The 23,823-nt window shown below is 36.6% G+C and overlaps 1 protein-coding gene across 1 annotated transcript; it reads right to left on the minus strand.

Moving 5' to 3' along the window:
• Positions 1-16,986: 16,986 nt before the first annotated feature.
• On the minus strand, positions 16,987-20,028 carry LOC107084040 (cyclin-dependent kinases regulatory subunit 1). The gene is made up of 4 exons (XM_015373681.1): positions 19,869-20,028; positions 19,618-19,685; positions 19,373-19,500; positions 16,987-17,811 (listed from the first exon to the last, which is right to left on the minus strand). The coding sequence occupies exons 2-4, from the start codon at positions 19,674-19,676 to the stop codon at positions 17,765-17,767; spliced, it is 234 nt and encodes a 77-aa protein (XP_015229167.1). The 5' UTR covers positions 19,677-19,685; positions 19,869-20,028; the 3' UTR covers positions 16,987-17,764.
• Positions 20,029-23,823: the final 3,795 nt, after the last annotated feature.

Raw genomic sequence — 23,823 nt, forward strand, 5'->3', positions numbered from 1 at the left:
CAGACGGTTAGACAGAACAAAGAGATCCAAAACTCCTGACAGTTTTTGAAAGGAAAGGACTTTAGTTGTGACGGTGCAATAAACAAAAGTCAGAAAAATCAATAAACTCATTGAAATTCATCATCTGAGAGCCATGAAGGTCTAAAACAAACAGGCTGCTGTCATTGCTGTTCTATAAATGTAAGCCCATTATGGAGTTAGAGGAGGAAACGCTGGTTGTAGATTTTTTTTATTTGAAGTGGCTAATATAAGCATTTCTTTGCAGCAGAACGTCAGGTGTAAGAACTTTCCTGCCCTGATGCCCAGTAGATTTACACCACCCAAGGGAACAGGAGTGGGGGGGTAAAAGAAAGATTGCTGTGGGGCTCACTCTGTCAACAATTGATTGATAAGAGGTTTTGTTTTCCTGACGCCAACCAGATCACCCAACTCCCCCCCCTTCCTCATTCAATCCCCGGTCCCTGAAGCAAAACTAATCTTAACTAAACTCCCAGGATTCCTCCCATTTCCCAGCCCACTCTTATTTCTCTTACTCCCCCCACTCTCTGTCATTCCTGAAGTGGCACTAATCCTCCCACCCTTCTCTCTTTTTCATCTCCCCTCTCCTCCCCTTTGCGTTTTTATGATCTGTCGCCACCAGACCAAAACTAATCTTCCTCTTTTCCTCGACATACTCTTAGCCTCCCTCTCTTACACTTCCCCTCTCCAGGTCTTCCTTCTTCCCTTTGACATCCTACTGTTATTCACCTCAGACCATAACTGTATTTACCTCTCTTGCTGCTCCCTCCCCTTCAGAGCATTTCTTTGCAGCTCTCTAAGTTATATTGACAGGCAAGCCTTTGCAGAAGGCAGAAAAAAAAAGACTCATATGAAAGCTGGTGCCATGTAAGCGATGTTACCTCCCAAAATATCCTTCCAGAGGGGACTTTTTTCTGACAATTTAGATCTAGAACCTCAATGAGGGAAAGTCCACTGGGAAGATGTTCTGGTTTATTGTTTGCCTCTGTTTTTTAAACAGGAGTGCACTTGAAATCATGTCTATATCCATCTATGGTGGATGAAATCAAGCAGTGTCAAGAGGTCCTGTCAGCGTTGGGGCTTCCAAGCTTTGGACACTGGAGTTCATAAATCTAAACTTTTGAAGCTGGACACACAGCGTCAACCAATCAGGAAAGCTAATCCCGGAGTTTTCTTGGAGACAAACACTGCATGCAAGCCATGATCAAATCTGAAGGGCTGTCAGCATATATATATATATGAATATGAAGGGGTAACACTGCAGATTTTAAAAAGGCCAAAAGAATGGATTTGTACAAAGAAAAGAGAGTTGGCTTTTGATCTTTTTTTTTACGTGCAAAGTCTAGGGAAGATGGCATCAAGCACTGTGGAGCCTTCTCCACTGAAACATCTTCTTTCTGATGCTGTGTTGAACCCTTTCTTTGGCATGGAAAGGGAAGTTAGTTAGAGAGACTTACCAGGCAATAAAGACAGAAATGCGGTTAGAGTTTCCTTAAAGCAGTATGATTACAGTTTCTGGTTACATTTGGAAATCAGTTCTTGATTCTAAGTGAATTCAGGCATAGTTTATTTTACAGTTATGAATAATGCATGGACTAGGCTTTTACATAAAGCTGGTGTGGGATGGTTCAGGGGCTCTGTTTAATACTGGACATGTCAATCAGTTCCCATGTCGCAAAGGATGCAGTCTATTCAAGAATTGAACAGACACGGGTGACATATGGTGACATGCCAGCCAATACTCCAGGCATCATCATGTGCCAGCAGGTCAGTAAGATCTCTGTCCTCCAGCGGTCTAAAGGCAGCTATCCTTACACATTTACACTTCGTTCATGCAGTTGTTTATGTGTGATTTTTTTACAGCCTATCCCCCATATGAATCATTACACCTTACTTGTGTGGAATTCATCTATAGATTCATCTATACCCTTTGTTTAGTTACAATGAAATAGCTCCTGCGTACTCCACCAGAACTGGGACATTTCCTCCTGTTCTCAAAATGGCACGAACAAGAAAAAAGTTTGTTTTCCTTTGAAATATTCATATTTCATGCAAAGTTCCGCTTCCCAAGTCTGCCCACTGATCCCACAAAAATAATGCATCTTTTACATCTTAACAAACATATTTAGTTACTTTAACACAAGTGTCTCATGTTAGCAGGGTAGGACATGAAAAAATGTTTTAATTAACTAAATATGCCTGAATAGATGCAAAAGATGCATGAGTTATTTTCTTCAGTGATAACACAAAGATTGACTGAGAGTCAGAGGGGGAGGGGAACATAGGAAATTAGCTGAAATATTCTGCATATATGGACCCATGTCTATGAAAAGGGAAGACACGCAGGAAATACTTCACAATTCTACACTTTGGGTTAATTTTGGGACACCAGCTAACTTAGATGTGTGAGGTTGTGTGGAGGTTTTGAGGACCCAAATGCTGAGAGGGGTAGGCACGGATGAGTTTGGATGATTTAATAAAAGTCCAAGGGGAACAGAGGCAATAATCCAAAAACCAAAAACACTGAGAACCAAACAAAAAACAATAAAGATCAGGGAAAATAGTTGAGGGAAGCAAGAGACTAGGAAGCAATGAAACAACATCTACAACACACAAGAAACCAGCACTGAATGAAGGCTCTGGTGCTCTTTTAATCCCAGCACTATGATTATAAAGATTATTTTCACCTGTGTAGGCTACCCAAGTTCTCCACAAAGATCCTTTATAGTAGAGATGCGCAACTCGCACTAACCCACCAGTGTATTCTCATTATTAGTTCGTATGAAATCGTACAAAAAGTTATGCACCGTAATTTTGTACGTTTTAGACGTTCCTTGCGCATGCTCATCTTACGCACCATTAAATAACATAGAATTTAACATACAATTAACCCTAACCCTGACCCTAACCCTAGGATACAAAACAGCAAGCAACCTAGTTAGAGACCTGAAGAAGTGATTATTGCACTGTTTTTCCCAGTTTGCGTCCGTCCGCGGATCTGCTTTTTTCGTCTATCTGGCTGCGCATGCGCACTGATCTGTATTTTGGAGGAAAAAACGTCCAAAACGTACGAAATACTGTGCATAACTGCATTTTCGCACGATTTCATACGAACTGATAATGAGAGAAATCCCTGACAAGATGCTTACTTTCAGACTGTAATAGGAAGCTGTAATATTAGAATAGAAAACACATATTATGAGGGGATAACTCCATGTAGAATACCGATGATGGTTTGGTTTTACTTTAATTTTCTAATATGAAATTTTACATTTAGAAAATGTAAATGCAAAAATTTGTTTTTTTTCTTAAGGTTCAATGCTTTGTTTTGAAAATCTAAAAATGTGGCTTCTGAAAAGAAACCTGGGCAGAGGTGTTGCTGTCATAAATATGCAATTACAAGACCCAAAAGATTTGCGGTTGTAGACATAAAACTTTTTTCATGATTTTCCATCCACATTGCAGTAATGCATAACTCTGTGTTTTTCTATAACATAACACCTGAATAAAATATACTAGTTTTGCAAGCACACCTTTGCAATGGACAGCGACAGCAGAACCAAAGCAGTGGTACCACCTTCATAGCAAAATTTTGGCATCTTCTGCCAGCTGCATTAAAGAATCTTGACATATTCTTGTTCAGACAGCAACATTTTCAATTAATTGCAATGAAAGTGGCAATTTTGTCCACACGTCAAAGTGCAAGTGGGGTGTGTGGACGCAGAAAGAGCAAAATGCTGTCATCTCCGTTTCCACCACCCGGCTGCTAATGCGTATATATATCTGCCTTATCCACGTAATTACAGAGTTATCAGAGCCCTTCTCAGGTCCTCAGCCACCGACAGCATATGAAAAGAGCCCAATTAGGCAATTATCTTTAAAGGTAAGGCCTAATTCAGTCATTTGATCTTCCCAAAGAAGCATTGAAGAGAGCCCTGACAGCTAATTCAGGAGGAGAGGCGAAAAGCATTGAGACTTAGATAAAAATGGAGAGGGCTTGTCATCATGTAACACTCTGGAAAACGTGATAGCAGAACCCGTATGTCAGAGTCCTGCCAGGAAAGATTAGTTTCTTTATGCATGTTGTGAGCATACACCTGAGCCTACGGTCCACTGGTTTTAGCATTATTGATGAGACTGAATTCACTTTGATTTTTACTTTTAAATATAGATAAATGTTCTCCTGTCACTGTAACAGATAATGCAGGTCCTCCTCTCAAAACACTGGCATTTAGTTGTGAACATACAGTTTAAGGATTTTCAAGAGAGTAGTAATCAAAGGCTTAGTTAAATTACTTAGTTTAAATACTTTTTCGTGTAGTTTTAAAAAGCTGGAAAATCTGCTTTATTAGTTATATAATATTTAGCTTCACTTTCTGCAAGTCATTTTGTTGGATGGATGGATGGATGGATGGATGGATGGATGGATGGATGGATGGATGGATGGATGGATGGATGGATGGATGGATGGATGGATGGATTCATCATTAAAATCAGACTTTTACAGGAAGTAAAATCTCAAATTTAGATAATCATTTATTTCAATTAATTATAATCAAACTAACATAGAATGGTTACCAGTACTTGGCTGCATGAGAAATATTCCAGATCTAATAAATGTACCAACACAACACCACTGAGACCCCAAACTCAGATATTTCACTTTATCTAAGACAAACTCCTCTTAGAGGCTTTTGTGACATTGCTGAAATGTACCCGCTCTACATACATCTGAGTGTGGATATTCTTATATTCCCTCTCTTGATCCCAGTTGTCCCATACAGTTCTCTGCAAGCTTCTGCAGAGAGGAGGGTGTTTTGCTAGCGGCTGCTTAGTTATATGCTGTGCTCACTGTGCATCTCTGCAGTTGCATCAATCTCAATTTTCTGTGTTTTGCTGTCAATGTGTCTATACTGCTGGGGCAAAGTGAAATGATGGAGAAATTTACTTTGGTCTCTCCTCTTGAGCTTCCCCTTTGCTGGGAAGCGACTGATAATGATGCTTACAGCGTTCCACTAGTTTATACCCTGTCTTCAAATGTGTTCATACCTCTTAAACCTGCATACAAGACAGCTGTAAACATCAGCATATATTATGAGCATTTTATGCAATAGTTAAGCAAAAGTATAACTATGAAATGAAGGAAGTAGCATCATGCTGTAGGGGTGTTGTTTTTCTTCAGGCGACATAGCAGAGTTGTCTGAGGTTAAATGGTTGGAGGTAGTAGAAGGAAATACAGGAGAAAAACCTGACTAAACAAGACTTGAGACGGAGACAGAGGAGCACTTTCTTGAAGACCAACAAACCTAAACCTAGCTTATATGGATTTGCATGATAAAGTCAACTCAAAGTCAAGAACTGAATATACATTCTTTTCACAGACACTCCCCATCCAGTCTAAAAGGAGTTTAGCTTTTTTTTTTTGTTTGTTTAAAGGAATAGTCTAGATGGTAAAAACTAGTACAGTCATACTTTCAGTTCTCACTGTAGCAAAAGATGGTTCTACAAAAATTGTCCAAGATGTGCTAAAAACAAGTCTACACATTTATATATTTGCATTATTTAGCACTTTTATGATGATCTGACACAAAACCCCAGAAGAAAAGCCTTAAAGTTCAAGGCTCTAGTGTGACGAAATGTAAAACATTTAGCTACCGTAGTTAGTAACAGATTTTCCTGAAACTAAGGTATACATGAGTTTTTAGAGTGCAGAAAATGTATATTTTATTTTCATTTGGAGAACTAGAGTCAATCTGCATGTCTTTTTTTTTTTTAATTCCAAATAGAGTACTTTGGCTCATTTTGACAATAATCAGCACAATGATACCCAGACATATTTCCATGCATTATTCATTTCTGTCTGTCTGATTACCCGCTACCATTTGAAAACCATCAGCCTCAAATGTGTTTGGATTACAAGTAGTGAGGAGTGCAAAGGGGAAAATGGCTCTTATAATGCCCATCCATCACACACAAAGAGCCATTTGGAACAGCACGGGGAAGGAAGCAACCATTCACTGCCTTTCTGTTGGTACAGTTCATAAACAACAAGCCCCAGTTTGACACAGTGCCTATCCTGAGGGAGGATAAGAGTGGCCAATAAGTCTTACAGAGCTCCAAAATCCACCAAAAATAACTCTGCTGTGCCAAGGCTGTTTGTAACAGTTGGGTGGCAATGATTCATTTATACATTTTCATTGATTACTGTCATTTTTGGAGTGCTATTGTCAAGAAGAACTGAATAGAGGGGCTACTTTAGGCCCAACATGCTGATCAATAGTGCAGTCTCGATGTTCAGACGGCATTTCACTCACTAAGGCCAAGAGGAAGTCCGCCTCAGGTCTCCTCCTGCTGGATCAATACGCCAAACACACACACAGACCATTCACTCTTCACCTCAGGTGCACTTAAATGTGCCTCATTTATATGAGTGAATCACCCCAGATTGAGTCGCCTTGTTCTACATACAAAGAGCAGTGAAACGCCTCAGCTGCCTCTTGCCGGTGCAAGAAATGATCTAATGTTTAAAAGACCCCTAAAATATCTGCCAAGGTTGAGAATCAAGATAAAGTGCTCGCTTGACTCTACAATTGATTTATAACCGACCTCACACAAAGAGCTTTTGAAAATACATGAGCCAGTGCCGCTTCATTTGAGGTTGATTTCATTTTGAGTCTGAAAAAAGGTGAAGACATGATCCAGCTATATGCTTGGAACCTTACCCCCATGGAGTGATGAAGAGAGAAGTGAGAGGCCTTAAAAAGCGATGTTGTGCCATACCAGTACAGCATTTATAAGGACAGGAGGCTTGACCTCTGCAGCTCATATTGACAGACGTTAGCGATTTTTCCTGCTGCAGGAATGAGTCTGCCAAACAGCTGAAAGCCTCCTGCTCCCAACCTCATTACACTTTTCAATACCTCAATTCATAGAACAACTTTTTTACACAAACAGGTCATAAAGTTCGATAGGTGCAGCCTGCAAGGGTCAATCAATTCAACCAGACGCAGTCCTGCTCTAAAGCACAGGTCTTAAAATCAGTAACCAGAGGTGCTTCTGGGACTGGATCAATACCTGACTGCCTGACTCCTGTAAAGGACCTTTTTAAGAGAATCAGTGATTGGTTTAAGGTGGAAGAGTTGCTGATCACACTCCCGCTTTAAAATCTTATTGTAAGATAGGTAGATTAAGTCATTTAAGAACAAGTAGCATCCCAATAAGTTTTAAGGATTTTCATAAAAATAAATAAGAAGATAAAGGGAGATGGGATTCAAGGCAGACTTGTTCATCCACCTTTTGGGTGCGTGGTGATCATAAGTAATGGTAGCATGCTGAAGAAGGAGGTTAGACAGCTTCTTTGTTGCTTTGTTGTGCTGCAGAAAGTGCTAAGAACAAAGGCAAAGCTCTCACTTTACTTCTAAGTAAAAACAGTGGCTCCATATGTTATCTTGAGATAGGTGTTCTTTTATCTTATTTTTTCATTTATAATCTTATTTCTAACAAGATTGTTTGTTTTATCTTCCTGGTTCAGCATGAGAAAAGCTTGTTTTAGGTCCTTCAGATAAAAAATCTAGGAAATTATGTTTTAGTTTACTTATTTAGGTGTTGTCTATAGTTGTGGGTGTTGTGTGATACTATCTGTTTGTACATGTATTTTAGAGCTAATGTGATCTAAGTGTTACATGACAGTGAAAATTGGGTCCTGATTGCTTGAAGTTTTACTTGACTGGTTTCCCCCCCTAACCTCCCCACCCCTATTTGATGGATAACGACTGTGAATGTATGATAAAGTCTTAACTAGGCAGATACTCCCACTTTGTGGGGGTTTAAAGTATTGCAATTAGTATTGCATTTGAGTTGAAATAGATGCAGGACTGTGATAATAAACTATTATCATAATAGTCACAAATCCCACTAACATAAGCAACATTCATACAAAACTGCCGTAATAACATGAAAATAAGAATTTCAGTTTGAGCAGCACCACTCTTTAAAGTGAGCTCTCCAGGCATAAGAATTGGGAAAAAGCCCCGAGGCGTAACCCCCTTCAGGGGACGATAGCGTTCCTTATTTTTCTCTTCCGCAATCTTTCTTTTAGTTTATGTTATTGTTTTTTATTTATATTTATTTTGGTAAATGCCCTGTACTGCAAGCTACATTGTAGCCACAGTTGCTCTGGGGCCCACTGACAGAAGCAAAGCTGCTGTACACTGGTGCCACCAGTCCCTCCGACCACCATCAGTGGACAATGCAGGTGAAGTGTCTTGCCCAAAGACACAACGACACTGAACGCCACAGCCAGGGCTTGAGCCGACAACCCTCCAGTTGCAAAGTAAACTCCTTCATTTTGTCGCCATTTCTGCCCCTTTACATGTTATACTTGTACATCTGATTTGATTTGTGAGTCCATTTGTATGCAAATTGTGTATTTTGGGGTTGGATTGGTTATGATGCTATCTGGAAAACAGTGATCTGAAACATCAGGCAACGGAAGCCAGACAAATGCCCCACTGATGCAGTGAAGCCACTGATCAGTTAAAGTAAACTAGAAATGTTCGATGAAGTTAGGAAACCATTTAAACACTATGGCTGATATTAACTAAAGAATCAGAACTCACAGTAGACATTGCAAGTCCTTTACTTTGGGCTATTGGAAAAAAACCTGACACTATATTGTTGAACGCAGTGTTGATCAATACCTCCCACCTAAAAAGAAAAAAATGAAGGGGGGGCTGCACAGCTCCTGCTTTCTCACAGGAACTCATGCTGTAATCAGGTACAGTGCAAACAACAGCTAATATTAAATGCAACACAAGCTGTTGTTTTAACCCTGCATGCCCTGCAGTAAACGGTTCTGCGATTCAATATATTGTATAACATGTTTATTTCCTTAACTGAGCAGCACCTCTGAACTGCTGTTAAATGCAGTTTGCTTTATAACCATTTTCATTTAGCCTCTTATACCATCCTGTTTTGTTGCACTAAAATAAAATTCATTGTGGTGGTTAAATGGCAGGTTTCATGCTTGAAGCCATTAAGACTCATTCAATTTAGCAACTAATTGGATTTTAAAGGCTTTTCCATAAATCAGGTGAACCTGAAAAAGTTTAAAATAAATCATGTTTCAATTATTTGTCCTGGTTCATTTAAAATCTAATAAAGGCTGAAAAATCCATAAAAATCTTATAAAGCTTGGCTCCAATATGTGGAATTAGCTTTTTTCAGTAGTTGTCAACATTTTTCTTTCTTTTTTATAATACAAAGTGGAGAACATTTCAGGTTTCTATCTTATCTAACCTTTAATCATACAAGTTTCAGATCAATTCTTAAATGAGCATCTTTCAATAAAACAAAAAACAATGAAAGTTACAAAAACGGTCCAAAAAAACAGTTATTTAATAAACATTCAACTCAACTCAAACAAGTTAATTAAATATGACCCCAAGGAGCACGTTTTATAGAAATAGTTCTCTGTATATCTTTGAATAATTTATTATTTGACCCAGATTATTCAACAGGATACTTCCAGAGCCTGCAATAGAACATTTCAGGTTGATAGAGCAGCTATTGTTCCCAGGTTCTGATGGTACTAATGGACCATAAGTCCTGAAAGTGAAGTCTGAGGTTGGAGTGTCTTTAGTGACTTGTAGGAGTATAAATAAGTCAGGAAGAATCCAAAGATAGCTATATGGATTAAGATGTACCATTGTATCATCAGTCTATGGACTAATAATTATGGCCACCTCATAGGAGGTATAGGAGGGTAGCAAGTGCCTTAATATCAACACCTTCACAGAAATCTAACAGAGGCGAGAATGCCATTAAGACTAGATGCTTCTTTATGCTATAAAAGTAATAAGTGAAAAAAATTGTACCTTAGATTTCAAATTAACACCTAGTTTAAAATTGTGACTCAAATAAAAGCTTACAGTCAGTTGTAAACCAAGGTACTTCTATCTCTCAAACTATACCTGAGATTTTGTTCATGGAGAGTTTGTGTTACTTTGTGTTAGTTAATAGCATGGACATTTGTCTTATCACCATTTAGGACTAATCTCAGAAAAAGCAAGTTAGATTTAACAAAGTCACATGTGGACAGCAGACACCCAAGGACAAAAACTATTTCTTTGCTTCCAGCGCTGAAAAAAATGATTTACAGATTTAATCCAATGGTTAAAATGATTTGCATTAAATGTTCCTTAGATAACATATAGTGCAGTTATTCATATGCCTTTTTGATGCTTTAATGGTTTGCAAAGGAATAGAGAAAGTCAAAGGATTTATTCACTTGTATGAAAGAACAAGTCAATGAACCATATGTAATATTTTTTAGATTTGTGTTTCTTGTTGCATATTCTCTAAAAGTTTTTTTTCTCCATTTTTTTTGTTTTTCAATACGCTGAAAGGTTTCATCTACAGTGCAAAGTTCTTCAAATCCCCTCTGATTTTTGAATTCCAACCACAAGCCCTGATGTATTTTTACTCAGTCAGGCTGGATGGATCTATCCACCTTCATATTTTCTCTCACTTGCTTCCCTTACGCTCTCAAAAAATAAATAAATAAATAAATCCCCCCCAGTATGATGCTACCATAAATGTTCTTTGCTTTTGAAATGGTTTATATAGATCATTATACATCAGATACATTATACACATTATACATTACATTATACGATACATTATATGTTAAGATATAAATAAAGCCAAAGTGTGACTGTGTCTTGTCCATTTTAAAATCTAAATGGCTCATTCAATTGTTCACTCTCTCAATAATTTGCATTTGGATCCATTTTAATCCTACCCTGATGTTTATGCTAGACATGTTTCCCAGACCAGTCACTGCAGCCTCTAGACCCCATGTGTCTTTGCGAGTAAACCATTTAATGTTTAGATTGTCTTTCACATGGGAGCCTTAAAAAAAGTGCTCTGTCATGTAGAATAAATGAATTATTGGGCAAAATGTATAAATGAAGGATTAATGTATCGGCTAGATTGTTTTTTGTACAATATTATTCTATTCTTTCATCTGAAAGATTGCTACTATGAATTATTTAAGCTGCTCTGAAATTCATTTGGGGCAATATTATCCTCTGGATGGTCTAATGGAGCCAATTTTATGGCTCTAACTTCCATCGGCCATCTTTTAAATATCCTCCCAGCCTGCACTTTGCAGCAAACATGGCTTCTTTTTATAAGATGTCCCCATGTGCTGACAACACCAAGACATAAATATGCCATCTTTAAGAAGTGCATTTCATTTTATTATAAGACCCTCTCTCCCTTCTCTCCACCAATGACTCCCATATCCAAATCCTTTTTTATATTATGCTCTCTACTTTATATTATCTTCTCTACCTTTTTTAGTTTGAAGATCAACGCCTGCCCAGGCAGCCTGGCTTTGTCTCCCTGTTGCTTGCCTCCTTTTTTCAGCCCCCTCTCTTCCTTAACTGAGCACATCTTCACACTCTCTTGTCATCCATCACACTTTTCTTTCACTGCTTTCCATTCCACTCTAAATTATTCATACACCTGACCAAACTTAATAACAGTCTGGGGTTCTTTTGGAAGTTTTATAGTAGTGAATGGAGGTGCGATGTCAGATACTCAAACAGAGCAGCAGAACCAAGCTGTGATTCGGATGTTGTGTTGTATGCTCAGGGTTGGATGTCTGGAGAAGGTTTGATTTTCTAGATTCAGGAGGACTGAGTCTAAACATACAGTTTCTTAAGAAACTATTCATACCCCTGCAGCTGTACACCTTATATTTACAAGGTAAATAAGAAAAGACACTTAAAGCTTATGACAACCCCTGCAAGAGGCTGCAGGAGGTTTTATTTTGTTTGAATAAAATAAATTAGAACTGAGGTATTGCATTTCAGATTTACTTGAACGCAAAAATGCATTATTTAAAGAATATTTATCATAATCTTTTATTCCCATCAGGGACTTTGACTAACCCCTGCAACCTGGCGGTGATATATTTAACTAAACCTTTATTTTAACGGTATTCTCTCTATTGAATTATTCATTTGTCTTCCCCTGCCATGAGAATCTTCATCTCTGCTGGCTTTTTTATTTATTTTTATTTTTTTTCTGTTTTGGTATATTGATCACCAAAAATGCATAGCTGCTGGTTTTGTTTGGAAGGGGGAAGCCAGTTAATATCAGATGACACATGATCGTGCTCAGGCACAATAATTATATTTATATAACATTTTCTGCCATTCTTGTATGTTCTTATTAAGAAACAGTTTGGATTTTTACAAAAATCTATTTCTGTGAAAATATTTGCAATAAGTATCTTACCTGACAAAGATTGATCTCTAATTACTTTATTTTGATACATCACAGATTAGATCAAATTGGCTTTCTATTTATCCATGCTTCTTTTTTTCTTTTTTTCATTTTTACTCTTTTAAAACCTGGACCTGAAGAAAAACAAAGCTCTCCTATAGGATCTGGATCTACTCTGCAGTCTCCTTGCAGCGAGACGTCATGTAGCTCCTCACCTTCTGGTTGAGTCATCCACCCTATAGGGAAAGCCTTTACTCTTAAATCTGACATTTAATAACCAGTCAGTATCTTTTAAAAGATGCTCTAGTAAGCTTTCTCAACTACGCTGGTAAGTAAGTTCCCTTTATAGCTCTATATCATCATCTAGTTCCTTTTTAAAAAAAGATCAACCCTCAGACAAGTCTGATATTCCTCAGGTTGTCCCATTCCTCTATGAGATTTTAAAGACGTGTTAAAAAGTACCAGTCAGAGAACGGTCAGAGTGTTCAGACTCTTTTAAAACCTTTTAAACCCCTGATAACCTTGCCACCTGGAAATTTTTCAACAACCTAAGTAACCGAGTATTATGGACTTTAACTTTAACAAGTTCAGATTTCATGTTCTTCATGTAGACAGAATTTGGTGCTCAAATAATTTACCAGAAAAAGGAGATTCACATCTGATTAGTGCTGTAACTAATGATTATTTTACAAATCGATTAATCTGTCAGTTATTTTTTCGATTAATCTATTAATAATCTGATAGCCAAATGTTCCTCAATGAAGATTTTTTTACTAAATTAAACCAGGTGAAACTAAAACTTTTCCACTTGAGGAGTTCTGGATAGAGCGCATTGACAGATGAAAAAAAAAGATTTTTCTATCTTAAATGCAAAATGTTTATATATTTTTTTACAATTTTTGGTATAATTACTGCTCTAAGTGGGTTTCTCTGTCAGCTAAAGGCATGTTTTTCAGTCTCTATATTCCAGTTATCGATTAATCCATTGCTAAATTAGTTGACGATTATTTCAATAATCAATTAATCCAATTTAATCCGATTCATTGTTTTAGCCCTACATCTGATACTATCTTCGGTTGAGAGCATTTGTTCCTATCCGAACTAAACACAATGTGAGATATTATATTTTTTCTACAACTGACTTGTGTAACTTCCTAGACTTTAGGTAGAGACACCTAAACATGTGTCTATACTTGGTGAACATTGATGGAGTGCATTTCATTTGTCTAATATTATTTGCAAAACAGCAATCAGATTTTCTTGAATGGATTTCTTAATTTAACTTCAATTAAAGTTCCTCTACATCCAGCTTCCTAATCCCTGCTGAAGAAAAGCCATCAATCACGTTGGAGAGTGTTCCAATGTTTGTGAAGATTTTTCATTTTTTTTTTTTTGGCCAAAAACAGCACCATTGTTCTCATCTGACCAAAAAGATGCTTTGACACTTGAGGCTGTTTCATCATCTAACTTTGTTTTAAACCTCTTAGCGTTCTCCCTAACCTGCATGCTGTCCCTTACGCTTCATGATGATATTTCTTCTCTGATGTTCTTTACAGAAAACCTGCAACGATGCTGATATTAAATTACACAGATGACAGAGTAGGTCTTATTGGGGGGTACTGTCATATAAAAGAACAAATTGAAATGCAGGATGTACATTTTAGATTGGCACTAGCAAAAAGGTTGAAAATCCGGATTCCTTTTTCTTCTGTTTAAAGGTATCGTGGAGGATGTTCTTTTTCAGTTTCATTTTTTTAAGTGGAGAGGGCGGGTCTTTTCAAACAAATCCCAATAATCCGCCACTATACCTTTAACTATTATAAATTATTATATATTTTTCATATATATTTTAGATAGGGGGGAAAAATAGGTNTATACCTTTAACTATTATAAATTATTATATATTTTTCATATATATTTTAGATAGGGGGGAAAAAAAGGTTCAGCAGGTGTGCATACTCTGTAGGCTTTTTATGTGCAAAAGAGCCTGCACATGTTAACACTTCAATATAGATTATAGCCAACCAGTCACCATAGGAGTCCCAGTTAGTCACCTTTTTTACATTCAATGTGGAACATATCATTAAGTCCCAAAGAAAATCTGTGTTTTAAATATTAGAATTTTATTGTGTTTTACAAAATAAAATCTTATAATTATAGAACACCAGAACCGTTTTTTGGCTTTGAGTCCTTTTTTTTTTTTATATCTAAACATATTTTTCTTTCCTGTCTCTACACATCTTTGCACCCAAGGAGGCGGCTCTGGCTGCTGACACACAGCTTGATCAGTACTTTAGGAACAGTTTGCACAAATTGTCATAAATTCCCCTGTGATTCTGAAGACACTGGTTATTTTTATTTCTATTACCCATGACTTCTAAAGCTGTGCAGTTATCACTCACAGTGTCTGAGTGTCACCCTGAGCTGTTTGCATCCACTGTCAACCTGCAAACATCTGAAATCATCTTCTGTCCTAAACAGGTCATCTCAACATGTCAAAGCAAATTTCTAAATCAATTGAAGGATATTTAGTTAATATATCTAAACTTGGTTGTAAACTGAAAATGTATATATATTTTTTAGTTTATTGCGTTAGATTTTTGCAAAAAAATTAAAAAAAAGTCTTCTATTTCTGTTGTATTGCACTGCCCCCTACAGGACAAAGGGAAAAAGACAAACCAAAAAAATATAATCTTCAATCCCTTTCTTTGCAAAAATGGCTAAAACTAAAGGAAATATAATTAAATAAATTGGTAAATATGTTTATTTTTCTAGGTTTTTCATCCTGTAGAAATCATACAATTCCTACTTTATTTGAACTAAATATGGATGTATATTCTTACAAAAAATATATTTAATTACTTAATCCGAAAACTATCATTAAATATTAGCTGTGTGGTGAAGTTAAAATCATATTTAAAAAAAAAAAATGATCACAAGCTGCAGTAAATTTTCTATAATTTAAGGTGCTGCCAAAACTCTGCCATAGACTTCCATGTATATCAGACGCTTTGACAACCAGAACATTTTTGTTCTAAACGCACCTTTACATGAAAGCTTATTTTCAGTGCCTTTGCTAAGGTACTTGCTACTCAAAAAGTAGCAAGTTAACATAAATTGTCAAATGCAGACAGCAATGCACAACAGTAATCATTCTTCCAAATTTTTTCATATTTGGCCTCCAGGCCTGATTAAAACAAAAGGGGAAAACAAAAAATTTCTATTGATGATTTAATCTTAAAGTTTGGCTCAATAGTGACTGAATCAGGTGCCTTAGATAAGTATGGGTCTGGTTTGGAGCTATGATTGAATTTTATCCTCTTCTAGATAGTCCAGTTATTCATAGGGTTAGGGTTTGCAAAATATTACTAAAGGTCTATGAAGAATGGCACCATCTTTGATCATATTTCCAAATCCCAAACTAAACAAATTGAGACCTGTAAACTGATACTCATTGTAGGATTTTTGTTTTCTTTTATATGGAAAGGGAAATTTTATATTTGTTAATTATACAGTATAGTATTTGCTTAAAAAAAGCTGCATCCGAATGTATAAGCAAGTGCCTTCCTAAACATTAAAAACAACCTATGAAGCAAGATGTAATGAAAGCAATGTTTTATTTCCACTAAAGTTAATTCACCAACCAGGAAATGATTAGCTGAGCTCAAGGTAAAAGGAACAAAATTTAAATTCTTTGTACCAAATATCGTAATATTGCAGTTTTTGCAACAGGATGTATGGTACAACTTCATATTAAAGGCTAAAACTGCTGAAGTAGAATGTTTTATAACAATTTAATGACTTTTCTATAGCAGTTAAAAATGTTATTTTGGCCTTTAGTTTTTCAGACAAAAGAGGCAGATCCATTTACTGCCTCAAAAAAATCACCATTTTCTGAAAGTATCCACACCGTTTGAGGTTGTGGCACATGCTAAGCCAGCATGGCCTTAGTAGCGCATAATGCATGAACCTGACAGAACAATAGTGGTTAATCAACCAGATAAGCAAGAAATGCCACAAGCAGACAAACTACTCAAGACACAAGAACCTGCTAGTGATTAAACTGCTGCACACAAGACCAAATGAAAATACCTCAAATATCTTAAACACAAAAAAAATTAAAAGCCATCCTATGTATATCTTCTTAAGCGAGGACATGCCCAGATGTTTGTAAATGTTTTATTTAATCTTTCAATGGGACACTAAGATACAGTGTACAACAGCGTATATTTGCTTCTGACAGAATTTTGTCCAGTTAGCAATTATCTTTAAGAAAACAAGATCTCGGGTGAGATGGGAGCAAATGTGTTATTGCTTCAGATTGTGAATTTCCCAAAGGTTCACTTTTCCAAGCCATTTACAATATAAATACCCTTTGTTGCCCCACAATAGATAAATTCAGGCACAGCAGCAGCAAAGCAAATGTGTAAATTACAGTTTTAAAGTACAACTAAAATATGAAACCACAGGGGCGGCTGCATTTTATTCAACTTTGAAAGCATGCATCATTTCAACTTTAAAATCATATGGAAGAAAATGTATACAGTTTTGATGATTGTTAAAAATGCTTTAAGGTCAGAGTGTAGGACAACAGGCTCATCTTAAACAAGTTTGGGAGTTCATAGACAACACCAGACACCAAGTATCCCAGTCACAATCTGTGATACTTCCCGACCTACAATGATGTCATCTCAGCATCGCCTCAAACTTGTAATGATGGGTTTCTATTAACTAAGAGAACAGCTTTACTTCAGTGTAGTTAATCCTTTTAAAATGAACGTATACGTCGCAAATCTAAATATAACCCCACATGGGGGGAAAAAAAGGAAACTGTCAGTAGTAGATTTTAAAGTTTACATTTATTTAAGGGCAACAATTCATAAATACTGAGCAGCTCATTGGTACATTCAGACCAAGTGAAGGGAATTTATCTAAATCGGATCGAAAACAGAACTCAAACCCTGTTTAAAAAAAAAGGGACTGATGCTATTTATGTGTTAAATGTAAATTTACAGTCTCATTCACCCGAGCAGCAACATGCCAACTAAAAAGATCAATGTTGAAGTAAACTAATCTAGAAAGCCATAGTCATGTCTGGCTTCATAATGTTACATATGTTAAAGCTTTGCTCACCAAACAATAGCAATCATATTAACAAAAATGATGATCCAAGCAGGTTCAGAGTAGTTGAAGCTGGTTCAAAGAGTCAAAACAAAATGCTTGAATGTGTCAGACGGCATGTTGTTGCAGATTCCTTCCGTTACATGAAGGATGATCTTTTTTCCCCACTTTTCCCTTCCAACAAGTTCACTCCACATCCATTGTTCATAAATGATAGTCCATCTCTAGCATCATCAGCCCAAAAAGCTAATCCAATGGGAGCTTGGTTGGACAACATGATGGGAACTGTTGATCAGAGGCACATAAGGGCTGATCTTCGTAGGATGGCAACTTATTTTGGGTTAGGAAGAGGGCGCCGGAACAGCAAGATATGGGGTTCTGTAGGGTGGAAACAGGAAAAAATAAAATACAAAAGATTAGATAAAACTCAATAAATTGGGTCACAAAATGTAGAGTATTCTGGGGGGTCAACATATTTGGCATTGCTAATGTTAAGAAAAGGTCTTAGTTATGCATGAAAAACTGAGGGAGATTCTAATGGAACAAACCTGTTCTGCAAGATGTTTGGTTTAAAAGTGCATTTAAAAACACACACCCCACCCACTTTCAAACAAAACCACTAGCAGTTTACCTGAAATCAAAAACATTAAGGATATTGAAAAGAAGTGCAGAGAAATCTGAATAACCATAGGCTTAACCCTCTCGGTGGCCCTTCCCGTTTTCAAAAGCGGAATTTCTGCCCAAGTATTTGGTGAAGAATTCCTGCTTTTCAGGGCTTATGGCGATATGGAGTTTGTAGTTTTGTCACATTTCAAAAAATAGTGATAAACCAATTTATAAAAATTTAGGTCAAAACCAAACTTGATTTAGAAAGTTAGAAATTACATTTAGAATGTAATTTAGTACCCATTATAAAGGCTATATTTACAGTTTAGATGATGGCTCAATGTTTTATTGGAATGTGAAAAACTACAGCTTAATTTTCATTACAGCCCTGCAGGAATTCTTCAAATACTTTGACAGAAATTCTGCTTCTGAAACACCAAGAGTCATAGAGTTAAGCTGACAGTTATTCAGATTTATCAATGCTTCATTTTAATATTCCAGATGCCTTTACTTCTTAATCTAAGGTAAAATTAAAGGTAGTTTCGCTTGAGGCTGGGTGGGGTGTTTTGCTTTTAAATGCATTTTTAAGCCCAACATGTTGCAGAACAGGTTTGCTTCATTAGAAACATAGAACAAAACATGGCCTGCGATTCATTAGTGCATCCAGCATCGCATCCTGCAAGCAGCATTAGTGCATTGTTGTAATCTTATATTTGTTATGCATAGGTAACGGATGGATTGTTGTCATTTCGTTTCAACCAGACTTTAGTAACGTTGTGGCTTTTTTGCGTGTAAATTCGTCTAAATTAAAGAAAAAAGTCAATATTAGCTTAAAGATTCAGCCCAATAATAACACTTATCAGGGATCTATTAGACAATTGTCCAATAATAGGTATTGGCATAATATAAAATAGTTAATCACTGGTTTGGCAAGAGATCAGACACAAAAAGTATCTTAACAGCAACTTCCTAGAGGTAGGATTTACTTGGCAGTACAACTTTAGACATGTTTGGCTAGAGAATTTAGCTAGTTTTTTTTTTTTTTTTTTTTATATAAACAAATGCAAAATGTCAATTTCCTCCATCACAATATCAATTGTTGTTCTGGAAATTTAAGAGTTGTTGTATTGGCTAGTTTTCAGAAAACTAATAAATATTCATGATTATAACTGCCACAAGTTACCGTTTTTCCCCTAAACAGACGGTTTTAATACTATTACTTTACAAGTATTGTTTGTAAGCTATATTTGATAACATCAACACTGCAGCCAACATGTGTAAAAATGCACAACTGACTATATATCCAAGACTTGTTAAACTGAATTAAACATACCTGGTTGATGGATCATGTAATGCACCCATCCTTGGCTCTGTTGGACCCCCAGGTTCCTCCACTCGGTTTCGGACATCAAGTGAGTTTTTGGTACACGTTTTGCGATGTCTTTCGGCAGCATTACGTGCCTGAAAGGCAAACATTTACATCACGTTACAATAGGCTACGCTAAACACAAAAGTGTGTCAAACAAACGTTACATAACAGGAAGTCGACAAACATAAACATATATAAGTAAAACCGACCTGTACTCGTATTTGTCGTCATCATATTTGTCAGAGTAGTAAATCTGTTTGTGAGACATGGCGAAGGTCTGGGGAAAAACAGTTTCAACCATTAGTTAGCATCGTGAGAAACCCGAAGCTAAGAACATTAGCAGCAACTTTAAGCAAAGCAAGCGCTGTGGCTAGGCTAACTGCTTGAATTAATTTGGCATGACCAGTATATAACATTATCTAAACGTTGAAAAACTACGTCAAATGCGTTTCATAGTTACCGTATGAAAGCGTCTAGTTAAAATGCTCGGAAATATATTGTTTTCGTTAAGTTATCCACTTCAAGCGACAGCGAGATGTTTGCTCTTTCTTTGTTTCCCTCGCGACTGTTTCCCAGCCCGCTTTTCTCCATTCAAAAAGACCTGGCGTCTCCCCATTGGTCAACCCGACGGAAGAACTCCCCTCTCACTGGCTGTTCTCACGGAACCACCTCATTTCATTGGCTAGCATATTCTGTCAGAGGAAATGACGTAATTTATTTCTAGCTTTTCTATTGGCTAATACAACCTTGTTGATGGTTTACTAGGGGTAAAAACATCTAGCACTTTCCTTCATTTATTTGCACATAATGTGACGAGAAAGATTTATTGTCTCTTTTATTTGTATGTAATTTAGACATTTTTCGTTTGTTTTAAAAGAAAGTAACACTGAAAAAAAAGGAGCTTTGGGCTCCAGGAGATGTAACAATTGAGACATTGAAATTATAATTTCTTTAGTTAACTTTTGCTTACATAAACCTTTTAATTTACGTTATGACACCTCTGGTGATAACAGCAAAATAACTGCTTTTGATGCAAGTAAAAAAAACTGTCTACTAACATTCTTAAGTGTAATAACAGACTTCTATCTACAATAAGTAAATCAGTTTTCTGCTGATACTTTCAAAGCTTTATTTCTACTTGTGAAATGCAAGAAATAGAGCAGGTTTCTGTGCTTCTTTAGAAGTATGCTTTTTTCCCTCAAACTTTAAACAAATTCTTTCAATGTTAAGTACATCTAGATGTTTAAAACATGCACACTTCTGATTATGAATTTTCTTTTACGTACTGACTATTGGCAGAATACAGAGAAAGATTCAATATGCACAACTGTTATGTTTGGAGAATTCATGCATTTAGCAAGAAAACAAGAAAAAACTCCTCAAAGACCATTGCATCATCAAGTGCCTTCTTGAACTGCACAAACACTTAACACTTTTTCACACATTGCCATGTTATAACAAAAAAAAAAACACCCACTATTTTCAATCCATATAAAATAACCTAAAGTAGTATGTAGTTAGTATTTCACATGTCAAAAGTGTGACATATTATTGCATTCATTTATTCTGGTACCCTTAAACAAAATCTACAATGACAAATATGTTCTTTCTCTCTTTAAACACAATTTCCATCCTCCATCTTTTTCACCATATCGCCATTTGCAAGGTTGCTGGGCAATTTTATGGCGATCTAAAGGAATAACAACCACATAGCTGTGGGCAATTTACAGAGACCTGTCTGCATCTGCATAGAGTCTGCAAACCCTGCAAACTCCATGCAGAGAGAGTACAATACAGGATTTGGTGTAGTAGCATGGAAATATGTACTAAGATCAAACCAATAATAGAGACAGATCTACAGACATTGTGGGGGCAGATATTTGTGTTGGTCAGTTAGGAAGATTCTAAGGGTCCTTAACTGAGTGGGGCCCCAAAAGAAGAAGAAACGTATGTCCCGTTATATTTTTCATATATCAAAAGAAAATCCAGCAGTAACCTGCCCCCACCCATCCTCACGACCTTCTACAGAAGCACCATAGGGAGCTTTCTGACCCGCTGTCTCACGGCGATGTCTTGAAGCTGCAGCGCCACAGACTGGAAGAGGAGGAGAGTAGTGAGAACTGCAGAGAAGATCCTCTGGGCTCCTCTTCCTTCCATAAAAGACATTTCATCCCAGTGCTAATTATGCTTTTTTAGACATTGATTAATTTAAAAAATATCATTGACCCCTCACACCCCCAGTGTGGACGGTTCTCCCTGCTGCATTTTGGGAAGAGACTTTTCAGCATTCAATGCAGGTCCAGCAGATTCCAAAACAGCTTCTTCCCCACCGCCATCAGACAGCTTAATGTTGAAGACACTCTACATCATGTCACAGTCTCTGGATCAAACTGACTATATCGATGCGTTTTGTGCACCATGTTTTTTTCCTCCCAATGTGTACATTTGATCACTGCTGCACTGTAAGAAATGGAAATGAGAGCTTTACAAAACGAAATTTCATTTTTTATACACTCTGTTTACAAAATGACAATAAAGTTTGTCTAAGTCTAAAATAAATGATCTTTGTGTTCTCCCTCATTTTTTAGTAGTAAACAGTGAACCAACGCATGAATAAGTGCCAGGCGCGGGCCATTTGACATAAAGATAACGATTAAAACAAATTAGCAAGAAAACTGGGAGCGACAGTGGTGTTGGGTGCAGGAGTTTGCCTTGGCTTTTCAGTGTCATTGTGTCCTTTGGCAAGACACTTCACCTGCATTGCCTATTGATGGTGGTCAGAAGGCCCGGTGGCTCCAGTGTACGGCAAAAAGGAACAGAAAGAAAGGAGAAACAGGAGAAATGGATAAAGGCGTGTGTGTAAAATCTTTGTTGATATTAAAAAAGTTTTGTTTGATTTTTATATTCAGATTAAACTGCAATCATTAAAAGACATTTATAAATCTTGATCATTCTCATGAGCAGCCTGAAGCAGCAACACTAATAATAAATGTTTTGTTATTACACTTATACATACATGAAAAATAAGTTCATAGGACCAGCATAAAAATAATCTGTCCTTTAATAAAGTTATAGTGAATCCTAATAACACTATATTTTCCATATCCAAAACCTATTTTCTATGTGTGTGTACATAGATACAGCTGTTTTTTTTTTTTTTTTTTTAAATAAGCTGTTATTATTTTTATAAGAAGATTTTTAATCTAAAGCTTAAAATTAAAGGTATGGTGGAGGCGGGTCTTTTAATGAATTTTTGAGAAGACCTGCCCTCTCCACTTTTAATAAAAATGTACATGCACAGCCCTGTATCTGCTCCTGAGAGGGATCACCTATTAACGCATCGCTCATACAAGCTTACTTTCCAAAAGAGGATTTGCAATTTTTCCACTATGTCAGACTCACCTCTGGTAAGAGAAAATTGGGACAAGCACGTAGGATGGCTTTACGTAAACATACCACCAAAGATTGAGAATTAGGAGGACCACTTATATTGATGATCCACCCCGAAAAAGAACATCCTCAACTATACCTTTAATGTATATTTAACTTTTTTGCATTCTGATAATTTTCCTTTTGTACAAATTTAACAATAAATATTAAACTGAAAATGCAAATTATACTCTTCAGTGTGTCTTTATAATAGTTTTAAAGCTTTTCATACATTTTTCAATATCAATGTCTTTCAAATTCCAACGTGGCTCTCTGATTAGTGATTTCCTTTTACTGCCTGTCAAGCTCTAGCCTAAGCTTTCTGCTTTTAAATTAGCATGAAGATACATTAGACTCAACTATATAAAATATGAAGGACTAGCTATAGCAGCTATAATGTATGTTTTGGTTCCTAAAAGTGTAGAATAAAAATAAAAAAAACTGAATGTTGGAACTGTAACTATATAGTCATATGTTTACATCACTATTTTTCACCAAGTTTTTTTATTTATTTATTTATTTTAGTCACAATGTTTTTATCACTGCTGCTCAGCTTTATCAAGGCTTAACTTTAAAAAATTAAATAGTCTAGAGAGCTGTACTTAATGAAATGTACAATAAAATGAAATATACACATGTGTATACAAAATTACAAAATAAAATCTGTCTATGTCTAGATCTAGAGGCAAAAAAATGCTCCTCTCAGTCTAAACACTTGAAACTAATTATAGAGGATAGGGAATCAGATGATGAAAGCAGTGTCCACTCTGCAGCAACAGGAGAGCTGGGGTTGTCCACTCTGGTAAGTCCCACAGTCAAATATAGCTGTGCAGACGTGTCAGTGAGCGGCTGGTCTGTGCAGCCGCTCCCTCTGGTGTATAAATATGTGGGACCACATACATCCTGAAGGTCGGGGTCACACATGAAGCTGTATTATTATAAACCCACAAGAAGTAGCTCCGTCCATCACTTTCCGCTCCCTCACC

This window comes from Cyprinodon variegatus, unplaced genomic scaffold (genome assembly GCF_000732505.1).
Source record: "Cyprinodon variegatus isolate N-32 unplaced genomic scaffold, C_variegatus-1.0 Scaffold91, whole genome shotgun sequence".
NCBI classification, from domain to species: domain Eukaryota; kingdom Metazoa; phylum Chordata; class Actinopteri; order Cyprinodontiformes; family Cyprinodontidae; genus Cyprinodon; species Cyprinodon variegatus.

What these genes read in the sequence shown, in the direction of transcription:
- LOC107084040 (XM_015373681.1), bottom strand. Translation starts at nt 19,676, where the DNA reads ATGTCTCACAAACAGATTTACTACTCTGACAAATATGATGACGACAAA. An exon ending in GACGACAAATACGAGTACAG is followed by an intron (nt 19,501 to 19,617) that starts GTCGGTTTTACT and finishes TTTGCCTTTCAG; the next exon opens with GCACGTAATGCTGCCGAAAG. An exon ending in TTACATGATCCATCAACCAG is followed by an intron (nt 17,812 to 19,372) that starts GTATGTTTAATT and finishes TCCACCCTACAG; the next exon opens with AACCCCATATCTTGCTGTTC.